Below are 25,536 nucleotides of genomic sequence, written 5' to 3'. Positions count from 1 at the left end.
GCAATAGGACAACAGAAAGTGTGGGAAACAATTAACTACAAAAAAAAAATCATAAAGACCAAATACTTCAGCTTCTAACAGGCTGTTCCAGAGCCTGGGAATATATCTCTCTTTTTTTGTAAAAGTAAAGTTTTAGTAATCACCCATAAACCTGTAATCCTTGGTAAATTGTCAAAATCAATATAGAAAATCTGCAGCTACTTGGTTCTAATAGAACCATAAGAAAGGTTTTTAGCAATTTTTTTTTTAAGGCTTAGCTTTTCTACCCATTCAGGCAACACGTACAGAGTTTGGCTACTACATTGATTGACTTTTAGGAGTCCTAGTTAGGCAGCCATTCTACTGCACAAATGTTGTGTCTCAGCTGAGTTCACAGCACAAATCATTCTGTTGGAACTGGAGAGCTAATTGACAGCCTTAGGAAGGGGGAAAACACTACCAGAATAGATGGACTCTATTAAAACATCTGATAGAGCATCTCACAAAAGTTTTATTTGAAGAGTTAAATGAATTCAGATTGGCTTCCATTGGAGCATTAAACTATGAATTGAAAAGTGATGAAGAGCCATTAACCAAGCGAGAGCAGGAGATTTGCTGCATCAAGTCAGGGCAATGTTTTGTGGGCTGCCTCAGAGCACCGTGCAAAGTCTGTTTTTATTCACCTCCATTCCCCTGGGCTGGGGCACTGAAAGCATGGTGATTCCACTTGCCCTCTCCAGTAATCCCACTAGGAAAGCAAAGCAAGGACTCGATTCTGCAGGGCACACACTTCTGTGATTGCAGCCCCAACTCCCTGCCCTGACATTTTGGTTCTGTCATCGTGGCTTTGGCACTAAGCTGCTGCCCTTCAGATCATCTCTCAACACCACCTTCTCAGCCTTTTGCTGTCCTACACACATCAAGAAACAGCTGCTGAAGGCCATTATGCAAGGGGCTGCTGTTTCCAGCTCAGCCACGGGGTGTCTGAGTGACCTTGGAAAAGCCAGGCTTGATCCCTTTAATGCTGTTTAGCTTTTTGAATTTTTGGTGAGTTACTGGTGAGAAGTGGTGGATCTTAACACCATCAGTCATGCTAGAGAGACACATTTATTAGAAACTGCATTGAGAAAGTATATTTAAAATAATCATTAAATTAAGTCTGACCTGAGAGTTAAGCTGTTTTACCTGTGACATCAAAATATCATGTGTATTGTGATAATTGTGGTACCACCACACAACATCTGGAGCTGCTCAGATGGTGAGTGTGGTCACTAACACTTATCTGTTGTGATGATCACTAGAGCCACTCTGTCATGAAACAGGAAATACATGTATAGGTTCTCTCCTCATGCATGGCTCTCCTCAGACTATACCTTAATTACTGATTGCTGGGAGCTTCCACTCCTGACACTCCAGAGAGAGCACGAGTCAGAAATTCCTGAGAAAATGTTGCAACTACTCATTATGTTCAGAAGTACCAATGCATTAGAGATCCATAAATGGTGCCATTTGGAGGAAGCCTCACTGAAACATCCCAGATGGGATATTTATGGAATTTCTGGGTGGTCCAAATGACCATGGGACTGCTGGAAGTTAATGGGTCACAAGAAGGAATCGGTGAGGCTGAACATCAGGCAACATTCATCACAAGGGTGGTCTGGCTAAGTCTTAAAACACATTTCTACAAGGAGCTAAGCCACATGAAATGTCACATTTGGGCTGGGGAACCAAAGGATGTGCACAGGTGTGAGAAGATCCCTATGGGCAAAACTCATCTGCAAATCACCCTCCAACCACTGCTCCACCAGGGAGCCTTCTCACCACCTTCTGAAATCATCTGGAAAAGCTCAAAGTCAAAGAGAAATAGAAGTCAGAAGGGTCAAACAGCTCCCTTCCAAGTATTGTTTCATGCTAAAAATCACACCAGCTTTCATCAAGTGCACCAGTTGAGGTATTTCAAACTCTTTTCTTTATATTCATTGATTATTGACTTCACCCTCTGGCATCATTTAGCTTTCTGAAATCACACAAGATTATATGTATAATATAGACTTGATCAAACGGCTGAAAATACTGAAAAATTGGGTGTTCAACTTACACATGATTATCCATATAAAAGAAACAAAAGAGGTGAAAGTACTGAGCAGCCTCTCCACTCAAAAATATTAAAATAGAAGTCAGAAGCTCTCCAGCCCTTATCAGCTCAGAAGCTGGCCTTATGCTAGGTAAAGAGAGTTTTCTAATACTTTGTGATGAGCTATGAGAAGCTGGTATTGAGACCTCTCTCAAACAAAGCCACATTTACAAACATAAAACACACTGCAGCTTAGTTAAGTTTGAAAAAAAAAATACTTTCAAAGAGGATGTAAGTTTTGTGAGCTCAGCCAAAAAATCTCCTGGAAACTTTTCTGAGGGAAAGAAAAGAAAAATGCTCTTTTTCTCCTTCCTCAGTGAACAGAAACCCTGAATTTTTGCAAATGGTCACCAGGAGTCATTTATCACTCAAATCAGGCTGCTTGTTTCTGTAATGAATGAGGAGTCTCATGGAAGGAGCAGCAAGGCAGCTGTCATAATTCATTGGGCTGGCAGTAAATGACAGGAGTCAGACAAGCTTAGAAAGAAAAGAAAAAGGAAAGGCTTTACATTAGGTTTTTAGCCTAAAGGGAAGTTTTATATATAGATAATAAAGACATTCTGACTTCTGATTTATGACAGAATAAGGAAGGGGAAGCTCCAGTCTGCCTCCAGGTGAATTGCTCCCAGCAGTGCACTGTGGTGCAGACAGGAGATTGGGAATGGCCACAGTGCTGTGGAACAACCAGGGTCCTGCTGCTCTGCTGGGCAGTGCCAGCACCGCCACGCTCTGAACCCACTGCAGATGTCAAGCCCATTAGCTCCATCCTCAGGGTGAGCCAGCACAGCTGATGGCTTCATATCCATATTTCTACTTCCCACAAGCCCAAGGAGCTGAGAGATCCTCTGCCTACCACGATCAGAGGCAAGAGGAGCTCCCCCAGCCCACACACCAAGTGTGCTGGCTCAGGCACCGAGCCCTGGGGGAAGCTGTCCCCGTGGGAGCTGGCCCATGAGGAGCCAGCCTGAATTCCTGCTGCACAGCTACCACATGGCATTACCAGGGGGCTGCTTCTCCTGGCTGTCGTGCCATCAGTTTAAATAGTCAAGTCCTAATCTCCCAATCAATCATCTTCAGAAGTAGCACGCTTTAGTCATCCATCAAACGCCTTTCTGCGGGCAAGCAGGAAGTGTTATTTAGCAAGGAGGCAGCAATTTTTAAGCCTCCATTTTTCTTCAGCTGCCTGAATTAAAGAAAAATTAGAGTCCCTGCAGATGTGTCTGACATCACAACAGAGCTGTACTGCAGCATTCTGCTCTTGCTGGGCAAAGGCCCCACATGGAGGAAATCAGCTCAATGGACAAGATCTACTGAAGGACCAACCCTGGATGAGTGCAGCCTTGATTCCTCAACCAAGTGCGCTCAGCTTTGGCCTTTACCTCTCTGAAGAGTCAGTGAGCGCTCATCAGTGACCACAGGAGCACAGGACCTCAAATACCAGTTACCAAGAAGCTCCATAAGTAACACTAATTATGAAATGTGGCCTATTTTCATGTTGCTCAAATACATCTAGCACAGGAACTCTACAAAGATAGTTGAATTCTGGAGTGAATGCAAAGCTGTTGAACTTAAAGGAGGAGAATTTCAAAGGCACAAATGGCACTTAACTTCCAATTATGCCTTGGAGAAAGTTCCACTAATGGCTAATTTAGCTGATTTATTTTTATAACCTTTAATTACTTCACACCATTTTTTTTTTAATTGAACAGTATAATCAGTTCAACAGAGCAGTTGAAAAACAATGGGCAGACTAAAAAAGGTCCTCTCCAATGCCAGGTTTCCTTATGAAAGTTTAAATTCTTTATCAATTTTAGGTAATTATGCATCTCAATAAGTGGGAATACTCGCACTTAATTACAACATCTACATACAACAGATAGTAGCTAATATGAAATCTGATTATTCATATTTTGTCTCAATGAGATTTTACCAGTGTTATTGGGAGGAAATAATTAGGGATGAAGACCATACTTTTGTTTTGACTAGTATAAAGTCAGGGGCTTCTCCTGTTTTAGTAACACAAGCTATAATATTGGCGAAGTTGATTGTTTTGACAGCTTGCAATACCAGTACCCAGGAGATCCAGCAGGGCCAAATACTGAAGAAAAACTGTGCCATTTTAGGTCTTCTCACAAGCTATTCCCTTGGGCCACAGGTGGAGGCTGAAACATTTGCAAACCATCCAGGGTGATGCAGCGGCACATTTTTTCGAGCAGAACTCCTGCCTTTTATTTAATTTTAAGCATCGGAGTCTTAATTAAGGTGTTTTACGTGCCCTGGGGATTTGCGACGCCTTCTGGCGGGAGCGTGGCCGGAGGCAGGGCAGTGTGCTGCGAAGCGTGGGGAGAGCCGGTGCTGCCTCGCAAAAGCAAGAAGCGATTGCCCTCTAGTGCCCAAAGCAAGCCGAGGATGCACAGCCCGGGGAGCGGGAGTTCAAGATTCTTTCCCAGTCACCTGCCTGTCTGGTGCTGACCGAACAGGCTTTTTGCAGTCAGCTCTTTGCTGGGGGGACACATGACCCAGCCCTGGAGGCTGCCCCTCCCACGGAGAGCAGGAGTCCTGATCTGATAAAGTCCTGAGGGAGTCCTCAATGCCACCCAAACTGCAGCACCATCTTGCAGAGGATGCTTCACTTGATCCGGTGTTATCTTTTGAAGGAATCTTAATTGGAGGTTTAATAAGAAGTGAAATCCCAGCAGGCAGACAATTGTAGAACAAGGGAAGCACCAAAGCAGGGCAAATGCTCTTAAGATTATCAGGATGACTTCAAGTTCCTAATGGTAGCTGTGATTCCTCTTACATTTGTTCTCTCACACATAAGAAATTAGTAAATGCATAAAAGGTTTCCTATTTCTGTCCCTACCTCACTCTCCTCTTGGCCAGTTATGTGACAGAGCAGGGTCACTACTGGAACAGCCCAGAATCCAGGGGTCTCAATATCTCCTTCCAAACTTCCAACTGAGGAAGGTAAATCAGATAAGAGCTTCAACCCACCAGCGTCACAAATGGTCTCAGAAAACAAACTCCTTCTTTCTAAATGCTTCTTACAAGCATTTTCCAGTTTTAGGTGCAAACCTTAAGATGAATGAATAGTTTTCAGAACACAAGTCAAAAATGTAATCTGAGTTAATGGAAGAGGACACATCAACTGGGAAGGATCTGCCTGGAAAAAGCATTTCTTCCCAGCAGTTCCAAAACAGTTCATTGTTTACTGTCTCACATTGTTCCAATAAACAAACAACATCAATAATTCACAAAGATGTTAATTCCTGCTTAAATTCATAGAGCAGCAAAGGCTATTTATTTAGTTAGCTTTAACTGCCTCTGAATCATGGGGTTTATTGTTACCAGTGGCAATTTCTCATGAACTTAGGCAGAACTGCCAGGAATTGCACAAGGGCTTCAGAGCAATGAGGTTTAAGCACCCTGTCCTTGATGCATACAGGAACAGACCAGAGGCTGAGGGCTTCAGCCAGAGGTGCCATGGACCAGCACACACACCACCTACTTGTCCACCCAGCACTAAAACAGCTTCCTTGAGGTACTTCTCCTTCTACACAGCACCTCCCACTGATCACTGAGGGAGGCAGAGCCAAGCACAGCTGTACCCCACATTAGCAGCAGCCTGCTCATTCATTTGGAAAATCCCCACAGAATCTTTATACTTCCTAAACCGGACATGAACTCTGATTGCTCTAAGTGCAGAATGGAAACTGGAGAGAAAGCCCTACAAATCTCTCCTCAAACTCCTGTCATATCTTTCACTTTGGTAACATTAGTTTTTCAACCCAATACAGAATTTATACCTTATGTAGTTTGAATTTGATGCAGAATATGGTCCCAGATTTAACAAATATTCACTTGGTCCAAACGTTGCCCCTAAAATCTTCCATTGTTCCATCTGCAATAGTAATGACACATTTTAGATAAGACTAGCAGATAAGGAGATGCACATCCTCAACTAGTTTTCTTCAGAGTTCATTTCTGTATCCTAAGAACACGGGGGAGCTGTTTAATGCAGTTTATCTTAATGCACCAAGAAAGCAAGTGACACTGAGTGCTCCTTGAACTACTCAGAACTTCCGTCTTTACTCACATTACCAGTATCAATCACTGGCCTTATTAATGTGTGGTTTTAATTGCTTTATGGATTTTGTTTTACTTACTCTTCTTTTACTTCTTGTTGCAGATAATGTTAAGAGTCCTCTTCATTGATTATTGGCAGCTGCTGCTCTGTGAGAAAACCTCTTCCAATTTGTATTTCCCGATCCTTTGACTTCCTGCTCCGGCAGCCTTACAGCCTCCCCGAACACCTCATAAATGCACTGCAATGGTCACATGAACACCTTGGAAAGGGAACTTCTGCAACTCCTCATTCCCATGGCACATTAGGAGGAGCACCTGGAAGAGTGCTAAGTCCAGCAGGAACTGGAAGCCCTGCCAAAGATGAATCTCATCGGGAAGCTCCACAGAAGCTTCCGAATGCTGGTCATTCTCCTGGCCACCTTCTGCTTGGCAAGTATTGTCATCTCTGCCTATTTCCTCTATACTGGCTACAAGCAGGAAATGGCCCTCGTGGAAACCACTGGGCAAGCAGAGTGCGAGGACCTCAAACTTCTGCCCTACAGGTCTACGGAGCTGAGAACACCTAAGCCAATTGATCCCTCTAGGACTGATCCCACTGTGCTCCTGTTCGTGGAAAGCCAGTACTCCCAGCTGGGGCAAGACATCGTAGCCATCCTCGAGTCCAGCAAGTTTCAGTACCACATGGTCATTGCACCAGCCAAGGGGGACATTCCCCCTCTCACAGACAACGGGAGAGGGAAGTACACCATCGTTATATACGAGAATATTTTAAAGTATGTGTCCATGGACTCATGGAATAGAGAGCTTCTGGAAAAATACTGTGTGGAATACAGTGCTAGCATAATTGGTTTTCATAAAGCCAACGAGAACAGCTCCCCCAGCAGCAGGCTGAAAGGGCTGCCCTTGCAGCTGTACAACAACGTGGCCCTGCGAGACTGCGTGGTGAACCCTCGCTCGCCCCTGCTGCGCATCACCAAAGCGCCCAGGCTGGAGCAGGGCCCCCTGCCCGGCCAGGACTGGACGGTGTTCCAGTTCAACCACTCCACCTACCAGCCCGTGCTGCTGGGCGAGCTGCAGTCCGCCAGGCCCACCCCAGCCTCGCTGCCCCGCGCCGCTCTCCACGCGACCGTCATCCAGGACCTGGGCCTGCACGACGGCATCCAGAGAGTCCTTTTTGGGAACAACCTGACCTTCTGGCTCCACAAGCTCATCTTCATCGACGCCATCTCCTTCCTGTCGGGGAAGAAGCTGACGCTCTCCTTAGAGAGGTACATTCTGGTGGACATCGACGACATCTTCGTGGGGAAGGAGGGGACGAGGATGAACGTCAACGATGTGAAGGTAAGGCAAGAACAGGGGGATACCATCCCAGACACGGGTGCCTGCTAATGGGAGTTTAAAAGGAGGCAAAGCTTGTACAAGCTGAGCAGCCCTTTTTCCTGGTAAGGGCTGGAAGTGCACAGGTGCAGCCAGCAGATGCATAAACCACAGCCTGAGATGAAAAGGCATTTTTCCCACAAACATACAGAGATGCACTTATGGATGTGTCTACGTAGGGGCATACACATGTTGCACATACATAATACCTTGCACATACATAATATCTTCTAGAGGCCTGTTCTGTATTATTTCTCTCATTATTGCTGTCAAGTAGCCAGAACCCTACAAGACAGTTGCCTTTTTAAACCTCACCATCACTGCACTTAAAAAAAACAAAGAGCAAAAGGAAAAAAAGAGCCTGAAGAAGTCACAGCCCCAGCATGACTCCTAAGAGTTATCAGGATAATTCTCATTACAGACTAGCAGGTAAGTATTTAAAGTTACCAGTGACAGGGTGGAAGCACATCATGCACTTGAGCAAGTGACATAACCATCTGACAGAGTGAAAGGCCCACAGACTACTCACTGGGGGCTCTTCTACACTTATTTTCCTGATTTGTTGTATCCAGGGACACCATTAAATTTGGTCAGAGTAATTCTCAAAGATGTGTGCAGCTCGGAAAGAATAGACAGAGCTCAACAGCATGACAGTTATTTCTTGTCATTTTCCACATGTGGGAATCATAGAGATTAATTGAATCCCTAAGCATGCAATATCACAATCTCCAGCATTTATTCTGGAGGGTTTTTCCTATAAATACCCAATGCTTTCAGGAACAATAAGCAAGCCTTTTGTTTTCAAAAGCACATTTCTATTTCATTTCTAAACCCTTATTTCCATTTCTACAATTTCTATGTTCCTCAGCCTCCTCTCCAGACCTTTGGGGTAGCCAAACACCCAGCAAGAGCAGTAGTCTCACAAACAATTGAAACAATTTTGCACATCAGAACAGTTGGGGCAATTCCATTAGCCACATCAGGTGTATGAATGCTCATCAGGGCTGATTCTGAGCACCAAGCACTCGGAGTGCCTGGTGCCTTTGAGATCTGAGCACTGTGCATCAAGTGCTTTCTCTCTGGAAATACATGGGGAAATGCTCTGAGCAAGGGCTCCTACACAAGAGGAAACTCACTCCAAAGGCACTTGTGAAACAAGTTTTTCAGCAATAGCTTCCTGCCTGCACCTTTTTGAGAGCACCTTTCTGATGTGGTTTGCTGCGCTAAGGAAGCCTTAATGTTACTGTCCCACAGCAGTCCAAGAGCCCCCACTGCCAGCAGAGCAGTGTCCACACAGGGACACTTGGAGATTCAGAGCTGAGCTCTCACTGGAATCACCTCATTGTGCAGGAAAAAACCCAAGTCACCCCCATTACTGTCCAGCAGTCAACAACATTGCCAGGCAAACCTTTCCAGCTGTGCTTGGCATAGCAGCCACACTTCTGCGCTCGTTATAGGCGACACGGCAGAAAACTCCACATCCAGGGGCTGCAGTAAGAGCTGGATGCTGTTAAAAGCATTCAGAATCATATTTATGTGCTGCTTGCCTTTATCCATCTGAAAATCAACCAGTCCACGCTGCTGAATAACTAAACAATAACAAGGAAAAACATCTGCCTGGGATTCAGACATTTTTCATTTTTTTTCCAAGCAATGCATGGTGAGCTTTCTTTCATTCATTATGTTTGAGTCAGGGTACAAAGGGAAGCTTTCATTTTCCCCACATTTCTCAATGCCAAATTAGCAGCCCACCTTCCTCACAAAAACACCAGAAGTGCCACTCATAGGATAAATCCCCTCCTCACCTCACACAAGTAATCACACCACAAACACTAACCACAGGGAGAAATCTCCTGCAGGCACAGGCTCAGAACGAACCTTCCCCTCAAGCTCTCTTTTGGGGACAATAAAAAGTTTTTCTCCCATTTTTAGGTGAATGTTTCACACATAAATCCACCCTGCAGCTTGAGCACCCACAGTTACTCTGTCCTCAACGTTATGGATTTCATTTCAAACCTGGCAGAGATTTGTTCCTCAGGGTAACTCACAAACACTTGCTACACAAGTCAGTCTGCTCCTACAGACTGGACATTCCCAGCATCCATTATAACCCACAGAAGAGAATCCTGTTAATGAGCATAACACTGAAAGCAGAGTGCACTTTGATTAGTTTACAGAAAAGGGTAATTACAGCCAGTTAGAGAACAATCTCCCAAGTCACTGGGGAAGGAGGAAATTAAGAACCAGCAGACCTGCCTTCACCTTCTAAGGCACAGCAGCTTTGCTTGAGAGGCAGAAATAACTACTTAGGAGGCTGATATTTCAGTGATGGCAAAGCCTTGCCCTGCCTTTGGGAGGAGGGGCTGTGGCTGCTCACAGAGAGCAGAGATTTAGGGACTCTCTGCTAGGCTCTCTAAAGGTGCCATGCCCACCCAAACCCCTCAGGAATGCTTTAATACCCAGCCAGTCCCTTGATAGCAATATTGGCATGTAACAGTAATCAAACAAGTCAACCTGTGCCTGTGTAATGACTTCCTGCAACCCAAATGTTCCTATTCCCTCACAAAGCCATTTGTCAATTAGGTGCCTCAGGGAGATAAACATATATATAGACACACACACACTTTTATAAAGGGTGGCATCAGCTACAGAAACAGAGATTAGAGAACAGGGGTTATTATGGGCTCTGTTTACCACAGAAGATCTCCTAGTCCCTGGTGTTGAAGAAGTTGTGCAAGGTTATGTCTGGCTAAGTAATTAACAGGAACTCAGCAGAGCCACAGAGAGCTGTTTTTCCCAGCTTTGTGGAGTTCTATCTTGAGCCTAGCGAGCCTCTTCAAATGAATTTCTCCCATTTCTGCCTGCCAATACATTATCTCAGTGCTTGATTTTCAAAGGCAAAAGAATTCTTCAGTTAATTTGCAGAAACAGTGAATTTGTGTTCTTGTAAATGATACTGGGTCCCAGCCACATGAGTCCAGTATCACTGGCATCAGTGATTTGGCAAAAAAACCCTGGAAAAGTCTTTTTATGTTGTCTCTGGGAGAGCCACACAGAAAAAACACAAAGCTTTCACCCTTAAAGTTTGCTTTTAACTGAGCACTAAGAGGGCTGCATTTCCCAAACAAGGAGTAAGAGCTTGCTGAAGTATTGCTATTTTTCCTGTTGCCATAGTATGAGCCAGTACAATATTTACTCCCCCAGGAAGAGCTCCATGCAGCCACCAGGGTTTTCCAGCACCTTTCACAAATACACCCTCTATTGTTAACTCAAAAGCCCTGCAAGAGCACAGTGCAAGCTAAGGCATTTACCCCTCAATAAATAAAACAAACCAAAACCTACACCAAATGAAACAAAAAGCTTTAGCTTTTCACTTGGTACCCTCCTCTCAGCCCCAGGATTTAGACTGCAACAAACCTCCTTCTGGGTGGAGTCAGAACCACCTGCTCCCCTCTCTTATCCCACTCTCCCAGCTGGAGCTGATGAGATAATCGAAGAGAAATTGCCTGTCCCAGCACCACCATATCCCAGAGCTCCCTTCCCTAAAAGCTCCATTTCCCTTTTCTGTAACCCCTCTAATTGTCACTATAGGGATGGGAGGATCCTGGGGCTTTCTCAGCTGCAGTAAATGATGGAGCCATGCTCAGGAATGTCATTTCTGTTAGTGCTGACTGCAGGCCTCCCTTCTCCCTGCAGCCTGTCTGCCTTCTCCTGCTGCCTTCTCCCTCTGAGCTCCACTTCCTTCAGTGGAAATAACAATTTGTCTCTGACACCCCCTCACTGCCACAGTCTGCACTTTGTCTTTGACCTTCATCATCATTAAAATGCCTGGAACACTTAAAGCCTGTGATTTCTGGCTCATTTTAGTGTTTTCAAGACAAAAATCATGTTGCAATTGCATCTTTCCTGGCAATTCCAAATTAAAGAGTACTGGAACAGCAGGGAGCTGAGCTCAACCTCTCCATCTCTCCAGCATATGATTATCCCTGGTTTTTGTGCAAGGACAGCTGCTTTCAGGTGGAACTACTGGAAATGTCTGGGCCACATCACCAGGTATGGCAGAATGGTCAGTCATGAGATAAAACAGTCACCATGATACCCTTTTAATCATAATAAGCCACTTCCAGTAAAGGAACCATGGCCATGGCCAGCCCAGGGAGAAGCTGAGCCCAGAAACCCAGAGCAAGCCAAGCATTAGTCACTGAGCCTGGGTGGCACTTCTGTCACCTTCTGAAGCACTTGAGAGTGACACAATGAAGTGGAGTCTGCAGCTCCCACTTTTGGACAGTCTTAAAGTCCTTAAAAATGAATTCAAAAAGCAACTGAGAGGCATTACATGAAAATTTTAATAATCTTTTTTTTTTTTAAATGGGAGTCCCTGCTCCCTTCTGCTTCATCAGAGATGACAGTTAATTCAATATTTTCCTTGTTCAGGTCTCTTGAATCACCCAATTCTTTCTGTAATAATTTGAGTGTTGAATACCGCTCAAGTGCCTTGTCAAGACACATCAGACAGAATGTTTCATTCTTCTTTTGTTTCAACAGGGCCTGTTCTTTCATTCACAACTTCAGTAGCAGTGTAGTTAAACACCACAATTCCCTTGGCACCAGCAGAACCCGTATCCTTCTCCTTGGCAGCCTGATGGATTGACTGTCTATCCAAGGACCCTCCTGAATTCTAATAGATTTGGAGTTTTCTCATCTGCCACCTTCCCACTCAAAATTAGGTGGTCTTCAGAGTGTTTTATAGAGTCTTGTCAGAAAACAGATTCTGGTGGCTCAAATTTTCTACCTCTTGAATTTATTGAACAACTGTGTCCCTAGCAAGATTTTCCTCAATGTTTGAAAACTCACTTGGTATTCTTCTGTCCCAGGGAACACACTGGTGTTTGGTCTGTAGGGTTCAATTTGGTATTGTTTGTACAAGCAATTAATCTCAGAATAATCTCTGTTAAACACAGAATTAATCTCAGATGTTTGGGGTTTTTTCCCCCAAGGAAAAAAGTCTAACACTGCACAAAACAACAAATGAATTATTTAAAAAAGGGAGAGAAATCATCCTTTATTCTGGCTATAAGAACTCAAGAGAACTTCATTTTGAAAAGCATTTTAAAATTTGATGTTTTAAAAAATGTCACAATACATTTTATAATATAGAAATGGCAGGTCTTCCAGGTCAAATTCAGATTTCTGGTGCTCACAAGCTGACTTGTGTCACATTGCTCTTCTATACTTGCACTGATTTCCTGGATTTGTACTTATTTCTTGAATCCTTTCTCCAAACTAATTCTGAAGTCATAGGTTATAGCAAAATGGAATCTATTTCCAGGATACACGTGGTACTCTATTTAATTTAGCCTCACTTAGGAATCCATAGGAGCCAAAAAACACATCTGCTTAATATCAACCCCTCCAGAGACCTGCATTAACCTGAGCTTTAAAACAACACATATTAGTTAAAAATGAGCCCTAGCAGCTGCTTCCTGCACAGAAAACAACACTCTGGAATGATGGAATGGCCTTGTAGAAGGGCCAGGCAGTGCAGACTGCAAGAGCAGTGATAATTATTGCCTTAAAAGCACTTGAAGCAGCAATAAACACATTAGCAGGAGCCCATCCATAATGCAGCTCCTTCAGCGGCGTTACTTAAGTGACTTTAAATAAGCCTTTGTCATCCAAATGGGAGCATGAGGAACACTTGGAGCAAAAGCTCAATTTAGCACTCTTGGCATTATTCAAATGATGTGCAAGTGGCAGTGCCCAGGAAAAGGGTGGAGACAGGGAGGGATGGACAAACAGGTGAGAAACTGAGAAAATCTCCCAGAAAAAATGAGAAATTTGAGACTTAACTACTTAGCAATAATTAACCAGGAGTTTTCTGCAAACCTCTGTGTCACAATGAAGTATAAAACCAAATATTTGACTATGTCTGGCTTCAAATCCTTAGCCATATCCATCCACCCCTATACTTTACATACATATGCTCACAGAAATTAAGTCTTAAAGTCTTTGTCTTTTCTGTGAATATGGCCAAAGATCCTTTCAGTTACTGCTTTTACTCCCAGTGTTCTACACCTCCACCTGCCTTCTTTCCATCCAGGCAGAAAAAAACCCCAACAAAGTACTACAGAGTTTTTTTCACCTCATGGGAAATTCTAATATAAGACTACTTAGGAATTTAACTTTGTCATTTTGTGTCAACAAAATTTCTAATGTTAAATACAGTAATTTATAACTTAAATAGTCACACACATTTTATAGATAATATCTTAAGATATTAAGTTAAGTTAGTTCACAATTTCTCTCCAGAAATATCAGGGAGAAAACAAAACCATTTTTATTCAATTCCATTAAGAATTTCATTTTCAGTGTTTACCAGAAAATTAAAGGACAAGCTAATAAGAATTTCCTGAAAAGCAGTGTATTAGTTAAAACACTTCATGGCTTTCTTTAGGAAACAAAGCCATGGATCAAGTATTTTTTCCCCCTTCAGAAGCACAAATTTTACATGTCCTTTACCGAGCCATGACAATTTCTCTAGGTATTTGTAAGTCTTACCCTTGTCTATGTTTCTGTTCTTTCTGCGAATTACCAGCACTCTCTTAGTCTGCTGTTCCCATTTTCCATCCAGACAACACCCAAACACAAGTGGGATCTGTGGTGTGGGACACACTCAGCTTCTCTGGCACATCACATCCCTGTTATTTTTAACACTTCTGATCGGAAAAGGATGAATCTCTTATCTCAGAGTTTAATTTTTTAATTGATGCCATCATTTAATTGGAATTTTAACATTTATTTTAAAAAACCCCACAAACTAAATCTATTAAAGCTAATACCACCCTCCCAATACTTTCTGACAAAGGTATGGAAATATTCAAAGAGTGAGAGGTTAGGATTTTAATTTTCCTTCCTTCCTACTTGTTTAGCCATTTATCCTTATAGATGGGTGGAAAATCCTTCTAAAATGGCAAAGTGACAAGGCAAAGGAAAATCCAGTTTATACTCCAGTTACTTGATCAACCTGGATTGCTCCACTGAAACAGCTTTCTGTGGCAAAATTTTGATTTATGAAATGCACAATGTTTCACTGGAATATGATTCAAACAAAATTGTGTTCTGCCAGCTCATCTGCTCTGGCAGACTAAAGGAAAAGGGGGCAGTTTGAAGAATATTAAAAAAAAATTCCAAAGATCATAATTAAATGTAGCCTTGGAATTGCTGATCTTCCAGAAATTAAAAAATGCAAGTAATTCACAATTTGCTGAGACATTCCTTTAATACAAGAATTTCAAGGAAATGGATATTTCAGGTTTTTGCTGCCTCTTCATTTTACTTAAGAGACAGAATTATTAACGTAGCTTTTACATTACACATTAAATCTAAAATACCGACAACTGAGGCAATTCCTAAAAGCTGTCTCAATATTCCACTTGAACTTCTGGGATTGAATCAGAATCAATTGAATCCATTGGCTTCAGCCCCTGTGTGTTTTTCACCCCAAAACATCAGCCCTTGAAGTAAAAAATGGTATTAAAAAATGATGGAATTCACATTTTTGACAGCAGACTGTATTTGCCTGCCTGGCCCAGACCTGATGAAATATTGGCTCTTCAAGCTGTCAGTGATTCTTGATAGCACAAGTGCTTTTTTTGGTGGAGACCCAATTGTTTTTAGAGGGCAGCAAGTTGTACCTGGGGAAAAGCAGCCTGGTGAAGAGCAGGACAAGGGAAAAGTGCTTTGTCCATTTCCCAGTAATATTTAATCCCTGAGGGCCGCAAGACTGGAGACCTCCTTTGTAATAATATTTACTGTAGGTTTTTCAACAAATTAGCACAAATGTTTGGGAACTGAATATACATACATAAATAAGCATTAATCTCCATGAATCTATAATTAATAGAGATTAAATACTCTATAATCTTATTACTTTAGGAGTTACAGGGACAAGTGTGAACTGTTGAGGCTATGCTCTGCATGGTTAATAGCAACAATAATAACAACAATAATGCATTACATTTAAAAAATAGGTTCATCTGCAGAATGTGAATTCTTTAATGAAAAAGCTCTCCATGTCTCTTCCTAGCAACATATCCCAAGATTTATGTGCATCATAAACAAACATGTCTGTGGTATTATCAAGTGTAATTCCTCTGTATTTGTTATTAGGAAAGGGAATATGGTTTCCCATATGCTTTCCCTCTTATTTCTGCTGTAACTGGGCACAGGCTCCCAGTACATTATCAGGAAACAAAACCCACCATCCCTGCTGTAAATATTGCAAGGTGAGTGTTAAAGACCAGAGAGAATTTCGGGCAGGAAACCTGTGCCTGGAAAGAGCCCCCTGCAGGATGGCTAAAACCACCTTTCTGCTCTTCAACTGCTCAAAGCCAGCTGAGATTGCACACACAGAAATATTCTGGATTATTCATTTCACTGGTGACCTAACACATAGGGTGTGCTGAACCCCAGCGGGGCAGAGAGGGGGCAAACAAAGGGGAATGCACAGCTCAAAGGAGAGCTTGAGGTGTAAGGAAGGATTTCCACAATGGAAAAAAACACCCAGCTTTTAGCACTTTCTCATCTTACAGCTGCAAATTATTTCCAGGATTTGGATGTACACCTGGCCAAACAATCCTGTTGGGCTAGCAGAGCAATACCCAAGCAAAGCCTGTCACAGAAATTCAGTATTTGTCATTTCTAAACAGCTATTCCCATATAAAATAAAATTATGGCATTACCCTTCAGCTGTGAGAGTAATAGAATCTCTCACTTCAGAAATGAGTTCTCTCACTTCAGAAATGAGTGGAATTTAGTGTAACAACTATAATTAAACCTTGATAGTTTGCTGAACATATTTTTCCCAGTTTAACGATCCTGTGTTACATGAAATCATACTTTACGCTTCAAGTAGCTACAGAGTTTTCAATGGGAATATTTAGAGGGAAAAGTGCTGCCTTTAATGATTAAGATCAAAAGCAGGTAGATTTAAAAGTTAACTGCCTCAGTAATGCCACTTTCTGGCTGCCACCAAAATCCCCATGAATGGCTCTGAAATAGCAATCTGTTTTAAGCAAAAACCAAACCTTCCTCTCCAACCTTTCTGTCTCAATTTAGCACTCTTGGCATTATTCAAATGATGTGAATTGTCTTTTTTAAGACGATGCCATGCAAGTATTCCATGTGCTGGTGAGATCAGCTCTCCTCCCTGTTCCCAAGTGCTGGAGACCTATCACCACAAGGGCTCACAACCAGGGTGCTCCTGGATGTGAGAACAGAGGAAAGCCACGAGATCCAACAGTTAGGAGACTTAGGAAAGGATGGCACATTCTGATTTTTCACTGGGCCATTATTGCCATCAGCCATTATTACTCTTGGAAGATATACTGCTCCTCTAGGGTGTGCTCAGGGAGCTTGGGAGCAGCTGGCTGGCTGTGGGCACTCACACAGAATCATAGAATAATGAAGTTGGAAGAGACCTCTAAGATCAGAGTCCAACCTATGCCCTAGGTATAGGTTCATTGAGGTTGAACACCTCAACTGCACTATAGCACCAAGTGACATGTCCAGTCTTTTTTTAAACACATCCAGGGATGGTGATTGTACCACCTCCCTGGGAAGAGCATTCCAGAACACAAGGAAAAAGGCTGGAAAAGCCATGTAGAAGGGCTTCCTGTTAGCACAAGTTTCCTTCCTAGGAAGTTACTGCAAGGACTGAAAGACTTCATCATTTTCCACAATTACCTTGGACCACTTGAATTTCTCAAGGTGCAGCTTTGAGTTTTTTGCCAGGTTCTATTCCAGAGTGATCTGAGGAGCAGCAGTACTTCAGTTTTGCTCTGAGTGTAATTTTCCCACATATGGGAAAGGTGTGGTGATACTTTTGAACCTGAAACATTTCCTTTGACTGTTAAAGAGCTTTGTTCTCAATTTTACCTGAAATCACCTAGTTTTATGAAGAAGCAGCCTACTGAAACTTCTGCAATTGTTCATTTCAAATGTGCCAGCCTCAGTTGGTGGTCTGGGTTGATTTTGTTGGACAACATACTGGCCTTTCATGTTTCTGTTCAAGAGAACTGAGTGGAAATGTAAGATGGGCATTGCCATTTAACTTTGGATCTTCAGCCGCCTCCTCTGGACAGCTCACTATGCTGTCTTCATGCTGGGAAGGATTTTCTGGCATGGAGGGATTTTAAACCTATCCTGGAGGACAACAAAGGCTTTAGCTCTCTCTGCACTGAACCTGATGGAACAGGGGGTGGCAGAAGCACTCTGATCTCTGGTGAAAGAAATGCAGTGCAAAGCAAGAACATTTACCTTGAAATTCCCTTTTTGTTCCACAGAAACATCCAATTCTAGTTATCAAAACACTGAAGCCAGCTCCCTGGATAATGGAAGGCAGCATCACAAAGAAGGGAGGAAGGTCAGAGAAGCTAAGCTCTGCCAGACAAGTATCAAGCATCTCAGAAATATTAAAAAGCAACACTTAATCCTAGTGGTTTTTAGAGCACACCCTTACTCATCAAGATTCTGCAAAATCAAAGTTTGACAATAACCAAGGAAAACAGTTCTCCAGACTTCCCTGGTTGCTGATTTTTATGGAGAGGGTGGGCAATGGGCAGACTCACACAGGGAAAAGCCCCAAACGTGGAGGCACTCTCTTAATGCCACAGGACAGATCCATCCTTGTGCCAACAGGCCCATTCTGAGCCCTGAAGGACACACCTCAGCTCAGGATGTATCACCTGCTCCAATCTCTCCTCTATGATTGAATGTGTGCAGAAAAAAAAACCTTAATTCCCCACCACAAAGCATATACAGCAGGTAGTTTTTAAGCAGTAAATTTAAGGCAGGGATTTGACACTGCTGGTCGGTGCTCAGAATTTTGAGATGAATGTACATGATGAGAACTTGAAGGAAGTTTGATTTCTGTGACAAGTTATCCAAGTGAATGATTTCCAAGGGCAGTGAAGGAACAGAAAACCACTCTGATTAAACCTTAGTAGATCCAAGTCCATAAATTAAAGTAGATAAATAAGGTAGCCTCCATTAGTCTAGTCTTTAAATAATTCATAGCAACTGAGTACCCACCTGTAACAGACTGTAGAGTTTATTTGTGATTATTTCTTTTTTTTGCTTAAGAAAACAAGTCTGAAGCACCAAAACACAAGAAAAAGAAAGAATATACAACTCAACCAACATGTAGTTGTTGCTGTTACTTGACTTTTACCCTATATTTGTATTGTGCCAAGGAGAGAGAGAGACTTTGGGGCACGGCCTAGTCATGACCTGAGCTAACTAATGAGCAGTGTGGGTTTTATGTGGGTGACATGCAGCACAGTGACTGCCACAAGACCACAATGGCTCAACAACCATTTTTTATTAACATACTACTTTAGACCTTGATGCTGTTCCTGAAAAGCCTTGAGACAGTTTTGCCATTCAATTTCTATTTTAGGGATTAATTTTGTGATTGATCAGAGCTGACATGAGGACTCTGTCCCTGCCTTTTGAGCCTCTTCCTTGGGGGCTCTACAGTGGAATTAGAGAGACAAACCCCACCTGCCTCGTGCAGATTGGATATGGGGAAATAGAGCATCTCTTCTTTATTTCATGGAGCTGTTGTGCTGGCCAGGCTGAACTGCAGCCACAGGGAGCAGAGCCACTGAAATCAAAACAAGCATTCCTGATCATGTTGTTTCAAAAACTGGACCAATAATCCTTGATCTCCCACTGGCAGATTGCCTTTCCTGATTCTCCTGCCTGAAGAGCCTTTCTTCAAGAGATTTCTTTTGCTGGAAATGCTTAAGCTTCTCAAAAGTCAGAACTGATAAGAAATAATCTCTAAGCCCCTTTGCTGCTCTGCTCCAAGTGCCACCAGCTCCTATCCCTGCTGCATGGACCTGCATGCAGGGAGGGATCCTGCTCGGCCCTGGGCTTGTGCCAGCAGCTCCCCACAGCCCAGGAGATTGCTCCTGCTCTCAGCTTGGGCACAGGCTGGCTTTTCCCCTCCCAGCACTTGGCAGCACATTTTGTTAGTATTCCTAGAAAATCCTTCAGCATCAGCAGTGATTGATACTGGAGACCCTCAGCTCTGGCCCAAACAGGCTGTAAATCTTCTCTCTTCTGACACACAGCAGCAATCACTGCTGGCAGGGAGCCACTGCAGCCACTCCCTGCTCCTGCAGCTTCAGCAGCAGCTCCTGTGGATGCTCCCAGCCAGGCCTAATGCCTTTGATCCTCCCCAGAATGGGAGCAATTGCCTTAACTCACCTGTGTGGCCCTGTTAAAATAAACCCTGCTTCTTATTCATGCTCCCTATTTTCCATTCATACTTTCTGCCCTGTTACACTGTCCCCTTGCTCTTCATTTGAGCTTTTTGCTGCTAGGTGCTCTAACAAGGCCAGGAATTCCTTTTTCCAACAAGAGACTGAATGATTGCCATGGATATTTTTATGTGTCTGTGCACCCACACTTGAGCAGTTGGTCAAGGTGCTCTCACTGACAGGCTGTGTCACACTCAGCATCATCTCTCTTCTAATACTGAATCAAGAGCCACCTCCTGAGTTCTCAGGGATGTTATTCACCACTTAGTCATCAGCAAGTTGTCAATTTGCTGCAGGATCCCCCCATTCATCTCCTTCAGCTGGAACTGGCTGAACCTCTACTGGAACAGATGCACTCCTCTAGGTCCAATTAAATGCAGGTAGACTCCTGACAGTTTTCTGACTTTAGGACAGAGTTACAACACAGCCACAGAAATGGATCTGATAAAGTGGGTATTCCATTCAAGAAATAAAAAGATTTTTTTCCTGTTTCCAATAAACATACTACACAAATATTTGCAGATCATCACCTGTTTCTTGCTTCTAAGAAATGCACCTATCCTGTCAGACCTCACACAAAGGCAGCCAACTCCAGGGAAATGCTGAACAGGCTCAAGTAATAGCTCTACAATAAAAAATAGATCTGCAGCCAGAGCTGGCTGCGTTCAGCCCCAGCTGAGAGCTCCCTGTTAATTATTTATATGGCACTACGGATTAGCAGGCTGCTTCACAGGAATAAAAGCACCAGGAAATGCAGTCCCAGCCCTAGGGAAGGCAGGGCCAAAGCCCTGGCTGTGCCCAGTGCTCTGCAGCCAGCACTGGGAGTGGCACCATTTGCAGGAAGGACTGGATGAGACGTGCCTCCAGGTCTGTGAGGTTTGGCAGTTTCCCTCTGATCCAGGCCCTGCTATTCCAGCCAGGACTGGCATAGGGTATAGAGCAAGTGGTTTCAAAATCCCATTAAAGATTTTACTGACACTAACCCCTAAACTGCTTTCAAACTCTAGCCACTAAGTCAATAATGTGGATTCTTGCTAATTCCTACACTCTGGTATTATCTGCTATAAGCATGGGAAGTTGGCTAAAATCCTCACCACACAGAAATCATCATCTCAGCTTCCCTGGGCTTAAAAATTCCTCAGCAAGTTGAGTTTTAACAAGTGCAGACACAGCTGAGTTGACTGTCCCCCTTATGACAGAAATTTATGCTCCAATCTGAAAGCTGAAAATAAGGAACTTAAAATCCCAGTCTTGCAGTGACCCCATCAGTAATGTCAGGCTAGACATCACTTTTTTACTGACGGCTTTCCTGTCAGAAAATAGCAGTGGCTAGTTATTTCACACCTTCCTTACAGTCATTACTATGATTTTAAGTTCTTTGTGGTATTCCTATCAATTCCAATTCCACCAGCTTTGAAAATTGCCAAGACCACAGCAGGCTTAGTCAGATTTTTTATCCTAGCATAGATTTCAGGGAGGGAGCAAGAGCAGGACGAGACAATCAAAAAATCACATCCTGACAGCAGCTGCCTGCAGTGCAGAGAAACATTGCTGGAAGTACTCTTTGCTTTCTCTTTTTTCCTTCCAAAAAATTTCAGCTGGAAATTTAGAGTAAAAACTATTACTTTGTAGCCCTCCAACTTTGCACAGACCAGCAGCAAAGTGCTGCACAGAACAGCTTGGGAATGAACCTCAGGGCTACGTAGCTGCACAAGCACTGAGGACAGATGTTAGGGACAAAAATGAATGAATGCATTAAAAATTGTTATTAATACCATGTTCTTGGTATTAATAACAACTATGTATCATAGAAGCCTGAGAAAGCTGTCTGGAAGTGAAAAACAATTTTGGTTGGAAGGATTTTCTGGAGGTGAGCTAATCTAAGCCCCAGCTCAAAGCAGAGGTAATGTTAAAGTTACGTATGTGCAAATATTTGCACGTATTTTCTGCCCACAGTATAGATAAATAAAAAGTATTGTGTATATGGTGAGCATATCCATATTTTATACACACAGACCAGAGCAGAAACCTGCAGCAGTGCAATCACTGTCCAGCACTAGGATCTGTCCCCAAATGAATCATGACTTTGAGTAATGGCAAGTGAGCCCATTTTTGACAAGACTCTCAGTCATACCCTCAGAAGGTGATGGGACAGCGCAACCTTGGCCAGCACCCCTGGGAAGCCACGCACTGGCACATCCTCCTGTGCCAGAAGCACTTCCTCAAACCAGTCTGTGCAAGTCAAATAACTCAGGATGACAGCAAATTACAGATCCACTGCAAAGCAGGGATATCCAACTTCCCCTCCTTGCCTAGATCTCCTTCCAGACTGAGTGAAGAACTTCCTCACCTGCCCCACCCACTGAGCATCCTCACCAGCAGGCTCTGCAGTAAATTGGGATGGGGTTTCCTTGGGCAGCTCTCCCTTGTGGAATGCCCCAGAGCACCCCAACGACACAGACCCTGCCATGGACCTCCAAGACCTGGAGGTTTTGCTGCTTGCCAAAATTCACATTCACAGCATTGCCTCTGGAGGGGCACATGTATGAGCAGGAGCCCTAATGAAATGCCAGGCTGGCTGCTCCACAGTGGGGAAATGTTCAGTCCTGCAAACCTTGTGTCCCTCCTGTGCTTTTCCTGATGCTCTCAGTTTCTGGCAATGTCCCTGAGACACCTCTGAGTGTCAGGAGTTGGGTTCTGCTTTGCAGAAATAATGTTTAGAGGTGTCATAAAGATGTTCTGACAACTGCAGTTTTCAAGCTAAACAATGTCTACATCTCAGAGACTTTCAGGATTTTTCCTCCAAAACTAGACTAAGTTTTCACCAGCTGATCTCACAGGCACTGATCCTTTCTTTCCCAAGAGCCTTTCTTGTCTCTAATGCTGTTACCTGCTGTGGGAACAGAATGAAGGGCACAACAAACAACACTGGCTAATAGAATACTAGAAAAAGGACGAGGATCTGTGCATCAATTCCCATAATGAATCCATTTTTGGTTTAACTGAAGTTTCAGGGATCACCAGTCCCTGTCTGTGCACTTGCACACACACCAACCCACAGCTGCACATACATCTGTCTCCCTACAGACAGCCCCAACATGGAGCCCCAATATTTGCCTCACTTTCCCCAATAAAAAGATGGGATTCCATCGTGCTGGCTCAATCCATGTGGCATCTGCCCCCCTCCCCCCAAACACCACTGCCCATGCAAGGAAGGGCTCGTGCTTTACCAGCTCTATTGATCCACTCAGACCTTTGGGTGGGAGGAAAGCCTCTTTAATACTTTGGCTGATTTTCGAGTTCTGTTTTGCCTTTACAATGTCTTCAGAAATCCAGTACTGCATTTTAGCATTGTTATCGCCTAACTCAGATTTGGAGTTTTGCTCCTCAGAGAGGCACCTTCTACCTCAGCCTGGCCAGCCCATGTTTGGCATCAAAACCACACCAGTCATTCATTTGCCTTCTCTAAGGATTTGATAACCTCTACACTTCCCTCAGCCACAGGTGTTTTGACCTTTAATTAAAAGGAAAATTTGTTGTCTTCCACTCAGAAGGCAGCAAATAATGAACTCATTAAAATGAGGTTACTGTTCAGGCCTTAGAGCAATAAGAGGCAAAGTCTCATTAGCAGCTAACAATCCAGAACATAGCACATAAATAAACCTAATATGGCAGAGCAAAATGCCTTGGTGCATTAAATTTGAGCAGAATCAAATGTTTACAGTCAATGATGTCTGGGGCATGAAGTCTTAATGTACTTAATGAAGGAAAGCAAATTACTTCTTATTAGGCATGAAATGTTCCTGCAGAAATCGCCCCAAAAAGTTTATTATGTAAATGAGGGATAGAGTTAGAATTAACAAGGACATAGCAGGGAAATATCAACTTCTTCCTAATAAATGCAGCAATTATGAAGAATAAAGACACAGCAACTTCAAATCTAGAAAACGTAATTATATGGATTAATGTAGAAAGCTACTGAATGCAATATAATGAAGAAACTGTATCTTGTGAGTGTCAGAGAGAAGCTTTGCTGACAAAGCAAAGAATCAATTAATAAAGTAAAATCCATGAGTTTTGAGAGATTCCAGGCAATTAAGGGCTTACCTTAAAAAAAGCCCTGTCTTTGCTTAGCCAGGCCTAGAGATGTGCCTGTTTGTCCCTGCACAGTGTGCTCCATGGCCCTTTCCTTGGAAAGTGATAATCACTAAGCATGATCTGTTCAGCCGTCCAAAAATAACCACCGGTGGTTCAACAGGGAATGCTGGTTTTACTTCCACAGGCATGCAGTGGGGACAGGGGTGGGATGGAGATCACTGAGCCCCCAGGGAAGGGGGGATGCCTGTGAAGCCAGGGACAGCAGGCAGAGGGGGAATAGCTGTGTGGCACCTGGCCTTGGAAAGGGATCAGCTTTCCAGCTGTTAAAATTCAATAGACCTTCTCCACCTTGCAGAGCCTTCAGAATCAAATCAAATAAATACCTTCTGCCTCCCATGGAGCCTGTGCAAATCCTAGGAAGGTTTCTGGCCCTGGGTGCCAGGGATAGGCAGCTTCTCCACTCTTTCATTAAAAATAGGGAAAGCAGACCCTAATCACCTAAAAAGTTGTTCCATATTAAGGGTGTGGAAGACATGAGTGGCCTTCCTCCAAACAGACAAGCAGTGACAAAATGAGTTTGCACTGCCTTAGCTGACAATATCTTCTTAGCATTAAATAGAGGGGAGGTCATGACAACAAAATTGAGCTGCCTATTATATGAATTAATATGCATATATGGAAATTGAAATGGCAAGAAAAAAGCCTTTAGGACCAAGCCAAAGCCAGTTTGAGTGACAGATTCGCCCTTTAGACAGAGGAGAATGCTTGACATGCTGCAGGTTCCAGGATTCACATCTTAATCCTTGCTCTGTGTTTTTAATGAGGCCAGGCTGGGCTGGGAGGCTCCTGCCTATCCTGCAGCTCTGTCATCTTGCTGAGATGTGAGGGGAGCAGGAGAGGAGCCCCGGTGATGAAATGATGTTTGTTCCCTGCCCCTTCTCCTACTGCACCTTAAGTGATGATAATTTCTCAAGATGTTCTTCCCTCAAAGGAAAATTCAATTGATTTTGCTCAGCCCATCAGTCTTTCTCAACATATCTAAAATGCTCTAGAGAGCTTGGAAAATTATCTTCTAAAATATAACGACTCTGATTCTACGTTTCTGACTTTAATGGTGTCAATTTAGTGGGGATTTTTACCAGCTGGGGGTTTTCCTCAATGTCTCAGCTAACAGTGGTGTTCATCTCTGAGGTTTTGCATTTTAGTGAACGTTTACTTGTTATATATTATGTAAATATAGTCCCACATGTGAGATTGTCACAGGATTGAAATAATCAACTTACAAAATGTCTGGCAAGATGGGCTGGAAACCATACAACCACCTTAATATTTACTGCTAAAGCACAAGATTTACTGACTTAAGATTGCTTTATTTCCTTCGGCAAGGAGAGGAATTTGCTTGGTGACTGTTGCAGCTGATAAACACTATCTCAATTTTACATCTTCCTTGCAACCCTAAGTATGTTTCTATTTTAAAAACTCAAGGCAGATGCACCCTGCCTGGAAGTCTGTTGTATTACACTCACCCACCTCAGC

The 25,536-nt window shown here is 43.2% G+C and overlaps 1 protein-coding gene across 1 annotated transcript in view; it reads left to right on the top strand.

Annotated features, from left to right (window-relative positions):
• The first annotated feature begins 6,559 nt into the window (after positions 1-6,559).
• The window catches only part of LOC131556857 (bifunctional heparan sulfate N-deacetylase/N-sulfotransferase 4), a 48,515-nt gene continuing 29,538 nt past the window's right edge, over positions 6,560-25,536 (top strand). The window contains exon 1 of the mRNA XM_058803759.1: positions 6,560-7,540. Within this exon, the coding sequence (XP_058659742.1) occupies positions 6,560-7,540 (981 nt within the window). The remainder of the gene's footprint in view (positions 7,541-25,536) is intronic.

Source organism: Ammospiza caudacuta, chromosome 4 (assembly GCF_027887145.1).
Source record: "Ammospiza caudacuta isolate bAmmCau1 chromosome 4, bAmmCau1.pri, whole genome shotgun sequence".
Lineage (NCBI taxonomy): Eukaryota > Metazoa > Chordata > Aves > Passeriformes > Passerellidae > Ammospiza > Ammospiza caudacuta.
The sequence above is the reverse complement of the archived record's forward strand: the minus strand, read 5'-3'. Positions and strand labels throughout refer to the sequence as shown.